The sequence below is a fragment of the Patagioenas fasciata genome, chromosome 2 (assembly GCF_037038585.1).
Source record: "Patagioenas fasciata isolate bPatFas1 chromosome 2, bPatFas1.hap1, whole genome shotgun sequence".
In the NCBI taxonomy this organism is placed as follows: domain Eukaryota; kingdom Metazoa; phylum Chordata; class Aves; order Columbiformes; family Columbidae; genus Patagioenas; species Patagioenas fasciata.
Window position 1 is genome coordinate 110,243,082 of NC_092521.1, and position 16,057 is coordinate 110,259,138.

At 41.0% G+C, this 16,057-nt stretch overlaps 1 protein-coding gene across 3 annotated transcripts in view; it reads left to right on the plus strand.

Annotated features, from left to right (window-relative positions):
* The window catches only part of TPK1 (thiamin pyrophosphokinase 1), a 304,572-nt gene extending 288,892 nt beyond the window's left edge, over positions 1-15,680 (plus strand). For all 3 annotated transcript variants that reach the window (XM_065832445.2, XM_065832446.2, XM_071804699.1), the window contains one exon: positions 15,409-15,680. In XM_065832445.2, coding sequence (XP_065688517.1) covers positions 15,409-15,527 — 119 coding nt within the window. In that variant the 3' untranslated portion in view covers positions 15,528-15,680. The remainder of the gene's footprint in view (positions 1-15,408) is intronic.
* The last annotated feature ends 377 nt before the right edge of the window (positions 15,681-16,057 follow it).

Here is a 16,057-nt window from a genome sequence, read left to right on the forward strand (position 1 = left end):
ATATTGTCCATTCTGTCTTCTGCAAATTACAGGAGTTGTCTCAGTGTTGCATTCAGCATCCCCTGACTTTTGAAGTCCATGATCGGTGAGAGGGAACAAAACTTCTTAACAGGACTGTTTACCTGTGGGCAACAGAGGTTAGCCAGCAAACTGCATTTAGTGAGTTTAGAGTGCTATAGCAAGGCAAGCTTTCCAAAATATTTTTTCTGCTGTTAAGTCTTTGGTGGCATTCCTTCCTTCTCCCAGAATGATAGGTTTGAGGGAACTTTTCTGTTCTGCAGTATTTTCAAGCCCCTCAGTCCGCTTCCAGTATAGTTTGTGCGTGTGACACCTCTAAGGCATCCTTTATGACCGATGGACTTTTGAGTAAGAGCTTCCTGCAGTATTCTGGCCTTCCTTAAAGGTCTGTGCTTTGCTGAAGAATCTTATGACTATTTATGGGTACCCTTTCAAAGCAGCAGGCAGACATTTATCCACCTGGCCAACAATGATGTTGGAAGTCATATAACCACACTTTTGCTCACAGCTTTTAGGCTTGACACTTTATTGCTCTCTTTTCTACTTATGTACCTGTAAATGAGCCCTATACTTCAAAATCTGTATCATCCAGGTTTCACTCTTGCACATGACTTGACATCACAAACGTCTTGCCGTGTACTTAACTCACTGCTGCCAGGGCTCATCTATATCAGTCCTGTACAGACCTTGCAAAGTTCTCCAACTCTGCCTGGAAATGTTGGTGTTTTACTTGGTGTTTTCTAAACCCAGTCTCCAGTGAGGTTTGTGCTCTCATCAGACTTTCTTCCTGGATGATTTTAAGGATTGCTGTGAAGTGCTTCCCTTGTTTTCATGACGTCTGCATTGTAGTGAGCATGCGTGTGATGTTATTTTGATGGTTCTTGAAACGAACCTCCCTGTTCCTAGAAGAGTAGTGCTGCCTGTTCCATAACTGATGTACCTTTTGATAGGTGACCATGCCTTAAATTACAAAATGGATTTAATTGTTCAGTGATCACCAACCCTGATGCTGGGTCTGAAGCTTGCAGGAGACATCTCTAGGTTTTGAGGGTGACCTCAGTGATACACTGGCCTCTTCCATATCACTGAATGTTTTGTAGTGATATGTAACAATATACTCCTAAAGTTATGGTATTAAGAGGGATATGTGCTCTCCACATCTTCCAAGATGAGTTGTAGGTCTCGCTTGCTTTGAGACTTTTGTGTTTGGCTAATTATGAAAAGGGTCTGCTCTGACTGGAATATCCAAGGACTAATCTTTCCATGTGTCAATATATTCTTGGCTACTTCTGCTTGCTCTGTAGGCATATAGACATCAGAGATTTTTTTTTTTTTTAATTCGATGTTGTAGAAGATTTAGTATAGTAGAGCACACAAGAATTCAAATGAAAGGATTATAGCTATATTTTTTTTTCCTATGAGCATTAGTCATAGCTGCATCCATCATGCACTATGCAGCAGACTTGTTGAAACTATTGGTTGGAAAACCCATAGCAGTAACTAAGTGAATGCTTATAATTTGGAAATACTGTATGCTTTATGAATGCTCTGTCTTATTTGAAAGTAGAAATTCATGCTGTTGGGATTTTTTTTAAATTTTGAGCAAACATACCTAGTTAAAATAAGAAACAACATAGGAAATTAAATCTTACACCTATGATTCTTCCCTCAGGATAAAGAGATTCATATTCATATCCTTTTTAAATGTACTTATTTCCTTTTCTAACACTTAAGCCACACCTCCAAATATTTGCATTAGTCTGCTGTAGATAGCAACTTAATCAGAAACTTATTTTTTCATCCTTCAGATATTTTTAAGAAATATGTGCACTTAGGAGGAATTTAAGCTGCTATAATTGTTTCTAGAACTAACAAATGTTTTTAAGTAATTTTTAGCAAAATATGCTTTTCCTCTGAGCTAATTTTACTTGCAGTAAAATTTTCTCTGTTTCAAAGTAAAAAATATTTCACATCTGGTGGTGAATTTAAACCGTCAGCCAGATAGCTAATGTCTATGAAATTCTGCTAGGTATCATACATTTTGTGAAGTAACTACAAATGTCAAGTACACCAAATGGCCAGGGTGGGAAAAGAAATCACAGTATCACAGTATCACAGTATGTTTGGGATTGGAAGGGACCTCAAAAGATCATCCAGTCCAATCCCCCTGCTGGAGCAGGAACGCCTAGGTGAGGTCGCACAGGAATGTGTCCAGGCGGGCTTTGAATGTTTCCAGGGAAGGAGACTCCACAACCTCCCTGGGCAGCCTGTTCCAGTGTTCTGTCACCCTCACTGAGAAGAAGTTCTTTCTCAAATTTAAGTGGAACCTCTTGTGTTCCAGCTTGATCCCATTGCCCCTTGTCCTATCATTGTTTGCCACTGAGAAGAGCCTGACTCCATCCTCGTGGCACTCACCCTTTATATATTTATAAAGATTAATAAGGTCACCCCTCAGTCTCCTCTTCTCCAAACTAAAGAGCCCCAGCTCCCTCAGCGTTTCTTCATAAGGGAGATGCTCCACTCCCTTAATCATCTTTGTTGCCCTACGCTGGACCCTCTCCAGCAGTTCCCTGTCCTTCTTGAACTGAGGGCCCCAGAACTGGACACAATATTCCAGATGGGGTCTCACCAGGGCGGAAATGTCAAATAAGATCCAATCATATTTAATAAGTTTGATTTTGAGTGCAAAACAAAATTCAGAAAGGTTGCGTCCTCAGATGTTGATAGGAATGTTCCTGCTGCAATACCCCTCAGACACTGATAATTAGTGAGGAATGACAACTGTTTGAAAATGGCAGTAATTTCAGGTGAGATAAGGAACATTCCACCCTATAAATCAGATTTACTTTATGGAAACTCCCTATAGCATAAAAAAGAGTCTGAGGATGCATTTTCTTACTTGGCAATTGCAGCCGTCATGGTCTTTCAACCCCAAGTGCTAGAAATTAGTAGGTGTTGGCAGAAGTAGACAAGCTGTAATGTACTTGGCTTAGTCTTTTATTTTACTCACAACTACTGGATTTGTAATTCCTTTTCCTTCCCACTTCTTGCAAGGTGTTAGGAGTGGTTTATTGGTAGGTTAAAAGCCAATGTCAAGTCCTCCATACAGTGCAACGGGCAAGCCCGCTGACATGCATCACTGTGCTGTGGCGTGATTGTTGCAATCCATCTTGACCAATGTGTTTGAAAGCGGAACTACAAATAATCAATTGCACTCCTGAAACTTTCATGCCTTTGCTTGCACCGTGTAGCACTACATTAATTTAGCAGTGCATTCGGCCTCTGCACTCCAGGGTCAAGAGCTCACATCACCCGGCCTGGGCAGTGCCTGACCTAGCGCCTCATGATTAATGCAGAAGCCTTTAATTCCACTCAGCCCAGGCAGAAAGCACGGTCCTAGGCCTGCCAAGGCAGCAGGAGGAAACATCCCCCAAAACACTGAATCCTTAACAATCACAGGGCCTGGAAGTGCATGACGTGTTTCTGAATGCAGAGGATGAATCGCTAGCCAATTTGCAAAAGGAAAGGTGGGGGGGGGGGGGGGGGGGCACGGGTAGGCTTTTCAAAGGTCAGGAGGAGGAAACAAACCAACACGCGGAGTGTTGTTCATATTGGAAATCATTACTCGAAATCAATCAGACTTTTCCAGAGTGCACAACTAACTAAAGGATCCTCAGTAGCTAGATTTCCACTCAAAATCTGACAGTCGATGAGACCTGGGACGTGTCTTTAATGGTGAATCTACCTTTTTTAGTTTCGGGGACAAACATTATATTGACCCTGTTGTGTTCAACAGCCCTGACAAGAAATCTGAGTCTTGCATCCTAAAAAATACCGTAAAAGCAAGCAGACAAAAACTTTAAATTATGCACATGCACTGACTTAGTCATTCATATACATGGCAGGCACCACGCCTGTGTACTTCATGAAGCAAAGTGCTCTAATGGGGAGCAAAGTGGAAGAAGCGGGTATTACTAGGGAAAATAGGCTTTGCTGTGTCCTAAGTTACATTCTTATAGGGAGGGGGAGATTATAGCTTCAAAAGAAGGAAGATTGTGAAGACACAGTGGTCAACACTACTTCAAAAAAATAATTTGTGTTTTGGAGGCATGGAGAGCCATCTAATCCAATTGAGTGAACTAAAAACTGTGTTTTGCAGTCTCCTGTTGAGTTTCATGTTCTGTCTCAGGGGTGGCACAGATACACTTTGCTGGTTTTCTGTGAGTGAGTTTGGAGGAGCTGCAGCTCCATGAATGTCAACAAATGTTGCAAGTTTACCATGAAGTTTGAAGATAAATGGAATAGAATTAATAAACACCAGAAATGGCTTTGTAATTGAAATAGTACAGACATTAGAGGTACATAGAATGTTAGTAATCATATTAATTATTTGTTAACAGAAAGACAAAGTATCAAAATTAAAAATCAAAAAGCTTAGTTGTTCACATGCAGATCTAGGGGGATGTTTTGTAACAGAAATAATTGCTTTTGCTTCATCCTCAGGGTGATATTATCTGTGTCTAATTGTTTTCCTGAAGAAAGCAGAGCAATCTAAAATTCTAAGTAAGGCAGAGCAATTGCAGGGGTGAAAATAACGACATTTTAGAAACCTCTTACAGCATCCCACCCCAATGCAGTGAAAGGAAGCGGTGCTGCTAGGAAGGGTAAAGATAAATGGAATTACTTTTCTATTAGAAGTATAATAGACTTTATTAGTTAGTCACCTGTGCCCAGAATAGATCAGCTGTCAGGGAGAGCAAGTAGACGAACATGTACCTTGTGAGCTGTCAGAAGCAGATCAGTGTGGGTTTTTTAAATAATAATTACCCACTTCCAGAGAAATGTTTTAGACAAAAGCACAGCTGCTTTATTGATGATGCCTTTTGTGCATAAGGATGAACATTCTAGTTTGTTCTTTTCATTTTTCCATGTAAATGTAATATCATATTTCCATAAAACCCTTTTAGGAAATGGTGCCATTTGCTATTAAAGCTTGCATAATAAAATTATTTGTCAGGGATTTAATTTGATAAAGTAGGTTATTTGTGATAAAGTGCTAGTAGCTGAGAGGAGCTGCTGCTTGCATTCGAGACTGGTGATGCCCTTGCCCTCTGCAAGCCACCATGCAACCTACTGTCCTGGGATTCAGTGTGGCAGGGCACATAGAGGCTACCAACTTTTTCTGCACCCTGACCAGTGCTCAGAGGTGAAGGCAACTGTTTGCTTCCTTGTGGTCAGAGGAGGACCCTGAGCACCAGATCTGTTCATCTGGCACAGTTTAACAGACCTTCTGGTCTGGCAACTTGATTGAAATGAGGTCTGAGAGCAAGAAACTCTGCAGCTGGTGGTCCAGAGAATCCATGGCGCATAGGTGGATGCTGAGGGCCACCCAGGAGTTCAAAGAGCAGCTGTGAGCTGAGTCAGTTCTGGTGGGGGCTGGACTTGGCGGGGAAGGGTTTAAATACATGGAGTATGTTGAACTCCTCTGCTATTGTAACATTGCATGTTGTGCACAGCCAGCTTTGTTTTGCCACAACCATTGGTTCCAGCCCGCTACAGTTCAGCTGCTTTGCTTCCTGCCCCTACAAAATGTGACAGAAGCTGGAGTTAAGGAGTGAGCTTTTACAGAGATTTGTCAAATCATATTTAATTTAATTTTGGCACTGTAGCCCCAGTGACAGAGCAACTTGTACAGCAGAACAGGGCTCTGGATATGGAGCTGAGCTAGTGCTGGCAGCAATGATAAGGAGGAGAAGTTAGCATGCTTAAATTTGTTTTTCAGAGCTGGCGAGGGATTGGCTTCAGATCAACTCCCTTAGGAGAATCACATCCCTACCACAGGGAAAGGAAGCGGAGCAGTGCTGGATTTGCTGGCAGACTTAACATTGGGTATTCTTCCTACGCACTGGCAGGCAGTAGAGGAGGTTGACTGGCTGAGACCATGGTGTAGTGTTTATGGCAGGGCTGCTGTTCTCCTCTGTGGAGCAGGTGAGCAAGATCTCCATTTAATCCAAGCAGTGTAGGTATTTACTGAGCAAATATCCATATACTCATATTTCAGCTACAGGCCCAGTTTGGATGTTGTGGGAATAATCATGATATCTGCACATTTTTGCAAATTTTAGGAATAACAGTACCATGCAGAAGCTGGAAGAGTTGTATTATACATGTGTTTTAAAATCCTCTTTTGCTGCCTTTTATGAATTTATGTATCTAAATGTGACAGAATTTATCAGGATTCCAAAGAATAGAAGAGAAGAATAATTAACTATGTGTTCTGCTTAACTAATATCACACATAAAACCCACTGAAGGATAGATGGGTTTCTGTGAGAGGGTGTTTTTTTCATCTTTATCCGAAGTGCTGGAAAGTGTAGCTAGAGGCAAGATGTTGATCAAGGTCAGTCCTGGATCTGGTTGTGTTTTAAAGCTTTCTAGTATCACAGTATCACAGTATCACAGTATGTTTGGGATTGGAAGGGACCTCAAAAGATCATCTAGTCCAATCCCCCTGCTGGAGCAGGAACGCCTAGGTGAGGTCGCACAGGAATGTGTCCAGGTGGGCTTTGAATGTCTCCAGGGAAGGAGACTCCACAACCTCCCTGGGTAGCCTGTTCCAGTGCTCTGTTACCCTCACTGAGAAGAAGTTCTTTCTCAAATTTAAGTGGAACCTCTTGTGTTCCAGCTTGATCCCATTGCCCCTTGTCCTATCATTGTTTGCCACTGAGAAGAGCCTGACTCCATCCTCATGGCACTCACCCTTTATATATTTATAAACATTAATAAGGTCACCCCTCAGTCTCCTCTTCTCCAAACTAAAGAGCCCCAGCTCCCTCAGCCTTTCTTCATAAGGGAGATGCTCCACTCCCTTAATCATCTTTGTTGCCCTACGCTGGACCCTCTCCAGCAGTTCCCTGTCCTTCTTGAACTGAGGGGCCCAGAACTGGACACAATATTCCAGATGGGGTCTCACCAGGGCGGAGTAGAGGGGAAGGAGGACCTCTCTCGATCTACTGACCACCCCCCTTGTAATACACCCAAGGATGCCATTAGCCTTCCTGGCCACAAGGGCACAGTGCTGGCTCATGGTCATCCTGTTGTCCACCAGGACCCCCAGGTCCCTTTCCCCTACACTGCTCTCTAATAGGTCATGCCCCAACCTATACTGGAACTTGGGATTGTTCCTGCCCAGATGCAGGACTCTACACTTTCCCTTGTTAAATTCCATCAGATTATCCCCCGCCCAACTCTCCAGCCTGTCCAGGTCCCGCTGGATGGCGGCACAGCCTTCTGGCATGTCAGCCACTCCTCCCAGCTTAGTGTCATCAGCAAACTTGCTGATAGTACACTCAATTCCCTCGTCTAAATCATTAATGAATATATTGAATAATATTGGCCCCAGTACTGACCCCTGAGGCACTCCACTAGATACTGGCCTCCAACTGGACTCCGCACTATTGACCACCACTCTCTGGCTTCTCTCTTTAAGCCAGTTTGCAACCCACCTCACTACTCTGTTGTCGAGACCACACCTCCTCAATTTAGCTGTGAGGATGCTGTGAGGGACTGTGTCAAAGGCTTTACTGAAGTCAAGGTAGACCACATCCACCGCTCTGCCATCATCCATCCACCTTGTTACATTCTCATAAAAGGCTATGAGGTTGGTCAAGCATGACTTACCCTTGGTAAAGCCATGCTGACTGCCCCTAATGACCCTCTTATCCCTGATGTGCCTTGAGATGGCACCAAGGATAAGCTGTTCCATTACTTTCCCAGGGACAGAGGTGAGGCTGACCGGTCTATAATTACCCGGGTCCTCCTTCTTGCCCTTTTTAAAGACTGGAGTGACATTTGCTTTCCTCCAATCCTCGGGCACCTCTCCCGTTTCCCAAGACTTGGCAAAAATGATGGATAGCGGTCTAGCAATGACTTCAGCCAGCTCCCTCAGCACCCGCGGATGCATCCCATCTGGACCCATGGATTTATGGACGTCCAGACTACTTAATTGTTCCCTAACCCATGTCCCCTAGTGCCATGGTGTTCAAAACCTGAGTTCATGGACGTAGTCTCCTAGCGCTGAGATTTGAGTCAGGAAAAGATTGCCTGTCCTTCCTCTTCCCCCACCTCTCTTCCCTGTCTCCAACAGCCCCATCAAGAGGAATGTAGAGGGAATTTCACTCCTTTCTGCAGCATTGTGGGTGGTCATTTGCTAGGATCATTTGGATATCTTCCTCTAACAAATTCAGCAGATTTCAGCATTACATGCATCATATCAACATGGTGTAGCAGCTTTCCAAATAGCAAGTATTGTCAAGTTCTTTGCCATCATGTCAAACCAGAGTTTCAGACCTAAATGCCAAGTGAACATGTCATTTTTAGCTAATCTTGGGTTTCGGTGTTGTACCAGGTTGCCAGTCTCAGCTTTATGTGACTAAGTAATGTCTCTGAAGCATGGCAGCATAATAAAATCTTCACTATGACGTGTCTTCTGGATAAATATAGAACTAAGACAATTCATTAGCTAATGCATCTCAGCATTACTCTTACCCCTTTTTTCTCATGAGAATAGCGTATCTCACAACACAGAGACAGACCAAAATAGCAACAAGTTAGTTTTTCTAGATTATATGCAAGATCTATGCAGTACTGACTGTCAAACTGAAACTATATTTTAATTCTGTAGCTGTTGAATGCTCTAACACTATTATTAATAGCACCTGCCACTTCTACAGCCCCTCAGAGTTGTAAGTAGTTTGATAAACATTATGCAAACTCACTGGAAAGCATCAAAAATGAAGTAAACACTCTGCTTCTTACTGGCTAAAATAAATTATTTAAACTACTTCATAGCCTGGTTTTGCCTTTAGCTTAGGGGAACAATCATCCAGACCAGCTAGTTCCCTGATTTTCTTTATACTTACATTTTTGGTGAATCACTTGTAGATTGGTACAGCTATATCATATCTACATCGGAAAGGCACTCGTGAAAATAGTATATATACAGTTTCCATGTCAGACTTTCCAGACCACTTTAATTAAGAGGCTAAAGTGATTTTGAATAAACGATGGAGCACATCTTGCTGGTAGTGCTAAAATGCTGCTAATAGCCATAGAAGCTTCCTTCAGTTAATGATTCTCGTTGATTTTGGTGAAGCAGTAGTGGCAGCAGAGATGTAACTGTAGGAAGTGCTCTATTTCTTAGCATCATTTTTATCAGCTTATCATTTTAAATTGCCTTCAAGCAGGTGATGTGACAGGAGGAGCTTGAGTTATTCTTACAGTACCACCATGATTACAAAGCTGGAAAAATATGTGGAAAAAAATGTGTGCTGGAAATAAATGTGAAAACTTCTGACATCCATTTGCATTTCTGAAGGCTCACTCAACATGGGTGGTTTCTATCCAGGGCAGAACATGCAGTGCTGTGAACATATTTTTCTCCCTTTTTAAATGAAATTGTTAAGCCTTGACAGCCAGTGCTTTTGTTGTCGTTTCCTAAATTCCCACCGATGTGAGGCCAGGCAGCCTGTGCTGCAGAGCCCCTGCCCATAATCTTTGCCAGCGTCTGAACTGGTGGAATAATGCCCGGCTTTGCCTGCTGGGCCCCCTCCACCCCAAATCCTCTCGATGCTTTCATGAGCCCACTCATATAGTTCTGTTGAGATTTTAAAAAAAACATTGTTCTGTGCTACAAAACCAGGTACCAAAAGTTATGATAATTATACAAATTGCCCAATGCAATCTCTGCTTATTCAAAACTCCCCTTGGCCCCAAGCGAATCTGTGCCATGGCAGGCTGGCCTGTCCTCTCCCAGCAGACTCAGCAAGCCTTTGTGCTACTTCTGTGCTGTGTCAGTATTGAAAATAGTTTGTGTTTTATTGTAAATTACTGTTATTTGCAACTTCCAGTTTTGCAATTCCCACTCCACAGAGATCAAGGACTCAATTTTTCCTTTGTACACATCAGTGTAAATCAAGATTAACTCCAGTGAAGTCAGGCTAATCTCAGGTGTAAAACTAGGAGGAACGAAAGGAAAATCAGGCTATAAACTATTTCGTTTTTATTTTTAAATAGCAAAATTAATGCTGCTGTTCTGCAGACACAGGGTGACCTGCAAAGTACTAGCTCATGCGTTACTAATGCATCTCCATTTAAATGCAGATTTTTGCTCCTAACACAGAACTTCAGGGAAATCCTCTCCAGATAAACTATAATAGAATACCAAATGGTAATTCAATATTTCATTTTAACTTGTGTTTCGGTTTATTGATCTTAATTTTCTATCATTTTGATGCCACATTTGCCTAAGGGGAAGAGGATTATATTTACTATACTAAGGCTTTTAATTAATAATTAATTATCTTGATATTCCAAACATCAATGGCAGCAGCATCAATCTGCTTGTGCTCCTGTACCTATTTATATTTTTGATGGTAGAAATTGGCAAGGTGCGACTTTACATGTTTCAGTAAGTAATTGAGACTCACGGTTGAGAAAAGGGAGCATAGCATAGCACAGATATCATGGTATCATGGGACATGCTTATTGTGCTAGTGTTTTATTCTCAGTCATTTGTGGTAACAGTAGTAAGATCTTGACTTGTTGGTGAAATCCCATGAAGCAGGGATCCTTGTGCTACACATGAGGCGTGACTGATCAACCATTCTCACACCAAAATCACTTCTTTCACTAAATCTGCTCCTAGATAAGGAAGGACTAATCCCTCATAAACTCCTCAACCAGCGTGTCCATTAGATATTGCAGTTAAAAGCCTCTCTCTCAGCTGTCTCGATTTTGCTGTGGTTTTGGTATTGGTGTAGGAATAACCAGAGGGCCTGCTTGTTCCAGCAAGCCTTTCAAATTAATGACAGCATTTGGTTTTGCTGTATCTGATACGTTTAAGAAGAACTTTTTTCTCTGTATATCCTTCCCTCAAGTCCTGCTTAAGTGCAGCTTATAAAATGTACATGAGACCCTGATAGAAGCTCTCTTCTGCTGGACTGAACTTTAAACTTAAGTATCCTAAACAGCACAATGAAGTCATAGAAATAATGTTGATAAGTCTGCTAGATCATTAATACAGTTATTAAGAGGAGTAACCTGATATTCTGAGTTAGAGGTTTTTGTAGCACCTAACAGGACAAGACTATATCTAGTTAAAATTAGTCCACCCTATTTCTCAGTTTCTAGGCTGAAAGTCTGCAGCACAATGGTGAACACATTGCAAGCAAGGCTTAGGTGTCATTTTCAGTACCATCATCAACTGGAAAATAAAATTCCTAACCACAGTAGGGGTATAAATATGATAGGAGGGTGCATTTTGCATTTTGTTAACATTCCCAAATGTTGTTCTGGCAACCATAGCCTTCATCAGTTTGCAAAATCATGCATCTGAGATTAACTTTTTCCACACAGCAACCCTAGAATTGTGTATTTTTTTAATTAAAAAAAAAAAATCAAAAGACAAGCAAAAAATAGTGGAAATGGGCAGTCTTAGGGTTAATGAGACCTCCTTCGTTGTATAATTTGGTCAGCAAAAGGGATGTCTAAGAAATAATGATCTTTGTGATTATGCTCCTTTGGGAAGCTCACCTATGAGCTAGACTTCTTCTCTAATTTATTTCCAACATTCTCAAACCCTGACAGATTCAACCACCTGCTAAACAAAATAAAAACTGCTAGAAAAACATCCCTCTGCTAGCACATCAAAATAAGCCCTGTTTGTGACCATGTTTAGGTCTGAATTAGTGATGTGTTGCAATCCATCAGACAGAAACAAGAATCTTTTGTTACTGACAAGAACATTGGGCACACCATAAAAAGCTGCCTCATAATTGATTTTGTTAGGTTTTGGGTTTTTTTCTTAAAAGGCAGGAATAGCATTTGCTTTCAGTTCTGAAGTCCAGAGTTGTCAGACTTCAAAACCACACCACAGAACTACCACCTAGTTACCTTCTCATGTAACCACTCTTGACCCCCACGGATTTCCTTGAAGGCATGTGCTGACTTTGGAGTAGCTGGGTAGTCTATTTTTTTTCATCAACAGTCTATTATCAGTAAATGCAGTTCGACCAGAACCAAAGCAGTAAGCAAATTCAAAGGAAAAAGAAAATGTCTATCACTGTTGGAAGTGGGGGGGGTGTTGTTTTCAATGGGTCGCTTCTGGTTTTATCCAAATCAGCTCTTGAAGGTTCTCATGAAAAACAGAAGACTATTTGTCTAAGAGACAGGTTTTTGTCTAAAAGACAGGGGTTTTGAGATTGATTTTAAAAAATCATAATGCAAAATCCTTTATTAAAATATTTTCGTACCCAATAAAACTATAAATACTAGAAAATAAAAACTTCTTTTCTTTGGAATGCACCTCAGAAAATGAATCTCAATAGCAACAGTGTTTTGGGGTTTTTGTAATAAGTTTTTTTTCCCCAAGGCACAAGCTCTCAGACTTAACAAATAAGACTGAAAGCCATTTAAAAAAAGGGAATGGATCAGGTAGGAACTGATAAAGCTTCCCACTTCTTTGACCTTGTAAACTTCACATCATAATGCATGACACAGCAGGAAGCTTTCCTAGAAGCAGTAGTATTTCCTTTACTGGCTGAAACCTAGTTTTTCACACTAATTACTGTTCATTTATTGAATGGAAAGCATGTGTTTTTAATTATGTTAGTTGAAATGTTGGCTGGTTGTGAAACCAAGTACTTGGAATTGGTCCATTTGAGCCATGTGAATCAGCAGTACTGTTTTATAGCTTTTGCATTTTTTCACTTCAGCATTTCAAACTGTGATGCTTGAACAGGAGAAAATTTGGTAGAGAAAGATTAAAGGCTCCACCTAGTGGGTAAGAACTTTTTATTGAAAGAAGAAAAAAGAGGCAGGATTTTCACTTCATTTTATGCATGAAGAAATACTGCTTCAGATTTTGTTTCATTAATCTGCCATGTTGTTCTTAATTCTTGCCTTCTACAGAGCCATCATTTCATATGCAAAGCTGAAACACTAAGAATTATTCTGGCAGTCTTGAGCAAGAAGCAATAAATAATACAAAATTAGTGAGTTTATACAGGAGAAGAGTTGATCCACAAAGTTCTTCCTCCCTCCTCTTCAAGCTTCAATATATAATAACCAAAAATGGATAATTTGTGCGTCAGCAAATATTTTAAACTATTTGAGGTTCTTTCCTACTTAAAACTGACTGGAAACATTCATGACTTGACCATAACACTTAACACAGTATTTTGGGAGTATCTGACAACCAACAGTAGGACAAGGGGTAATGGGTTCAAACTGAAACACAAGAGGTTCCACTTAAATTTGAGAAGAAACTTCATCTCAGTGAGGGTGACAGAGCACTGGAACAGGCTGCCCAGGGAGGTTGTGGAGTCTCCTTCTCTGGAGACATTCAAAACCCACCTGGACACCTTCCTGTGTAACCTCATCTGGGTGTTCCTGCTCCAGTGGGAGGATTGGACCAGATGATCTTTCAAGGTCCCTTCCAAACCCTAACATGCTGTGATTCTGTGATTTTTTACACAGCAACGCCTGTATGTTACCTCACCTTCATTAAATTATCTGTTTACCTGCAAAGGGTGAAATCTGTGTTCTCTGGCAAGTTGGTCCAGCGCATCAGCTTCTGGCATGGCACAACCCCATCAGGCCCTGCTGTCTCTTCCAAAAGCAAGCACCAAAACTCAGGAGCCTGCCCAGCACTGTTGTGTGTCCGAAATCACCCTGGTAGAATCTAGTACCTTTATTTTTGGCACAGTACTTTTTTTTTTTTTTTTTCCCCTCTTTGCTGAACTTCTGCACTGCATTGCAGTTTCTTTCCAAACTCTTGGGAGATTCAAATGGCAGGACTCTCCAATTTAATGCAGTGATGAAACTCGGGTGTTATTCTCTCATTCCAACCAAACATGACCAGCAGCTGAAACCTTCTCTTCAGGGAGTGGGAGCAGGAACAAGTAGCATCAAGAGCAGATTTGGCAGAAGAGACGCTGAACCACATTGTAGGTCCTGCTTTTTGTCAGACTCTCATTTTCAAATCATAAAACCTGGCAAGAGCAATTCTGCCTGTGCAACTTCGAGCAATGGGTAGACAGTGTAGCATGCCTTGTAATAACACATTATCGCACCCAGGTTTACTATAGCCCATGTTCATATCCACAGTTGGAATATTTGTCACCTGTGCAAATCACAAAATAGAGCTTAATATGTTGTTTTGCATACCTCTGGGTCACAGGGACATCTCCATTTGCAGTGGGCTGCTTGATAGCAAAGCCAGAGGATTCTTTGTTCAGTATTAAAGCATGATTTGGCAATTCTGACAGGCCACACAGACTTGCTGATCTTCCTGAACAATTCCTCCCAGCTTCAGCTCTCCTTGTATCCTTCATGGAAATGCAATTCTCAGTGGCACCAACAAGTAAGAGCAGTCATTTGGCTTGTTTTACAGACTAAACCTACAGATAGACTTAGTTCAGAGACTTAGTTCAGAGTTCTTACTCTGAACCTTTATATGAGCAAGGACTAGTACAGAATTGACTAGTCTGAGTGGCTTTGGGGAAGTTCATGTTTTCAAAATGCAAGCAATGCTATCTCCAAAACAGAGGAAATGGAAAATAAAAGTTAAGCTGCTTTTTTTTTTTTTGCTTGGGGATAGCTTCTGTCTTTGGTCTCAGCTTGTAGGAAGTCTATGTAGCCCTTAAAACATGTCAGCTAAACTAATACAGGATGGTTGTTTAAAACTTCATGGATATTTCAAAATCATTATTACAAGTGCACTGTTATAGCTGTGTTAAACTCTCCAAAAATTGACGTGAGCTATTTGCTAAAGTCATGCCACTTGGTTTCTAATGCAGGTGGACACCTACCTCACTAGGCATGCAACAGAAGAAAAAATGAAAGTCACTTCAAAGCAGAAATTGTTAAATAATACCACTTTTAACTGCTGGCCTTTGCTCTAGAACTGTTCACATTTTAAGGGATTATAGGCTTGCTGCTGAGCTAAAGCAAATCCCATGCTTGGAACTACAGTAAGACCCTTTGCCTCATTTTACTTTAAATACCTTTTCCAGCACTGGTACTTGAGCTGATGCTAATGAAAGACAAATTGTCAGATGTGAAACTCTGGGGACCTCTGCTTTTGTAATAATCTGCTGTAAACTCAAAATGCTAATTTGGGGATTAAGTATTTACTCCCTCAACAGGTCATCAGAGAGTCTCATACAAGCCTTCTAATTAATATTTAACATAACTATTTTAGATGTTGTCTGGGTTGGATTTACTCAGCTATTTTTTTCCTTCTTTACAGGAGCAGCAGTGTTTACAGCAATAAATGCACATCAATGCATTTGTTTCAAGAGTACCACTAAGTCTCTTTTTTTTCCTATAGCTAACCAGGTGCTGAAGTTTGGAACACTTGTCAGTACTTCCAACACCTACGACAACTCCGGGATTGTGACCATTGAGACAGACAAGCCTTTGCTGTGGACAATGGCTGTCAAAAGATGAGCTACAGCTGCCTTTTCTGATCTGACTCAGCTTGAATTACTGCAAAATTTCACTGAATTAAGACAGTAAAGCTGCTACGAAAGACATAAACAGGCACTTATTTTATGTACTGGATGGAAAACAAGTCTGAAATAAAAGTCATTTGAGATCAAATCAAGATTAGCAGCAATAATTTAGTACTTCATTCTGGTACCTCACCCTACTTAATCAGAAGACACATGAGCTGCCACCCAATACAATCACAAACAAAAGAATGTGAAGAAACTGCTACTGCTTATCCGGTTACTTCAGACAATTTTTACAAAGTATGATTTTCCAATACTGAACTATTTTTTCCCCTTTTGCCTAAAGGAAATACAGTACACAGTTGCAAGTAATGTAACTGTATTGAAAGATGATAGCACTAAGAGCAGTTAATCTCATTTTTCTGTCCTGGTTTGTGACATATGTAGGTGCTAGTGAAGACTTCTCAAAAAGAGTAATAATTGAACTTTTCTACTTATGAAGGAAGTTTGTGTACTGAAGAAGCT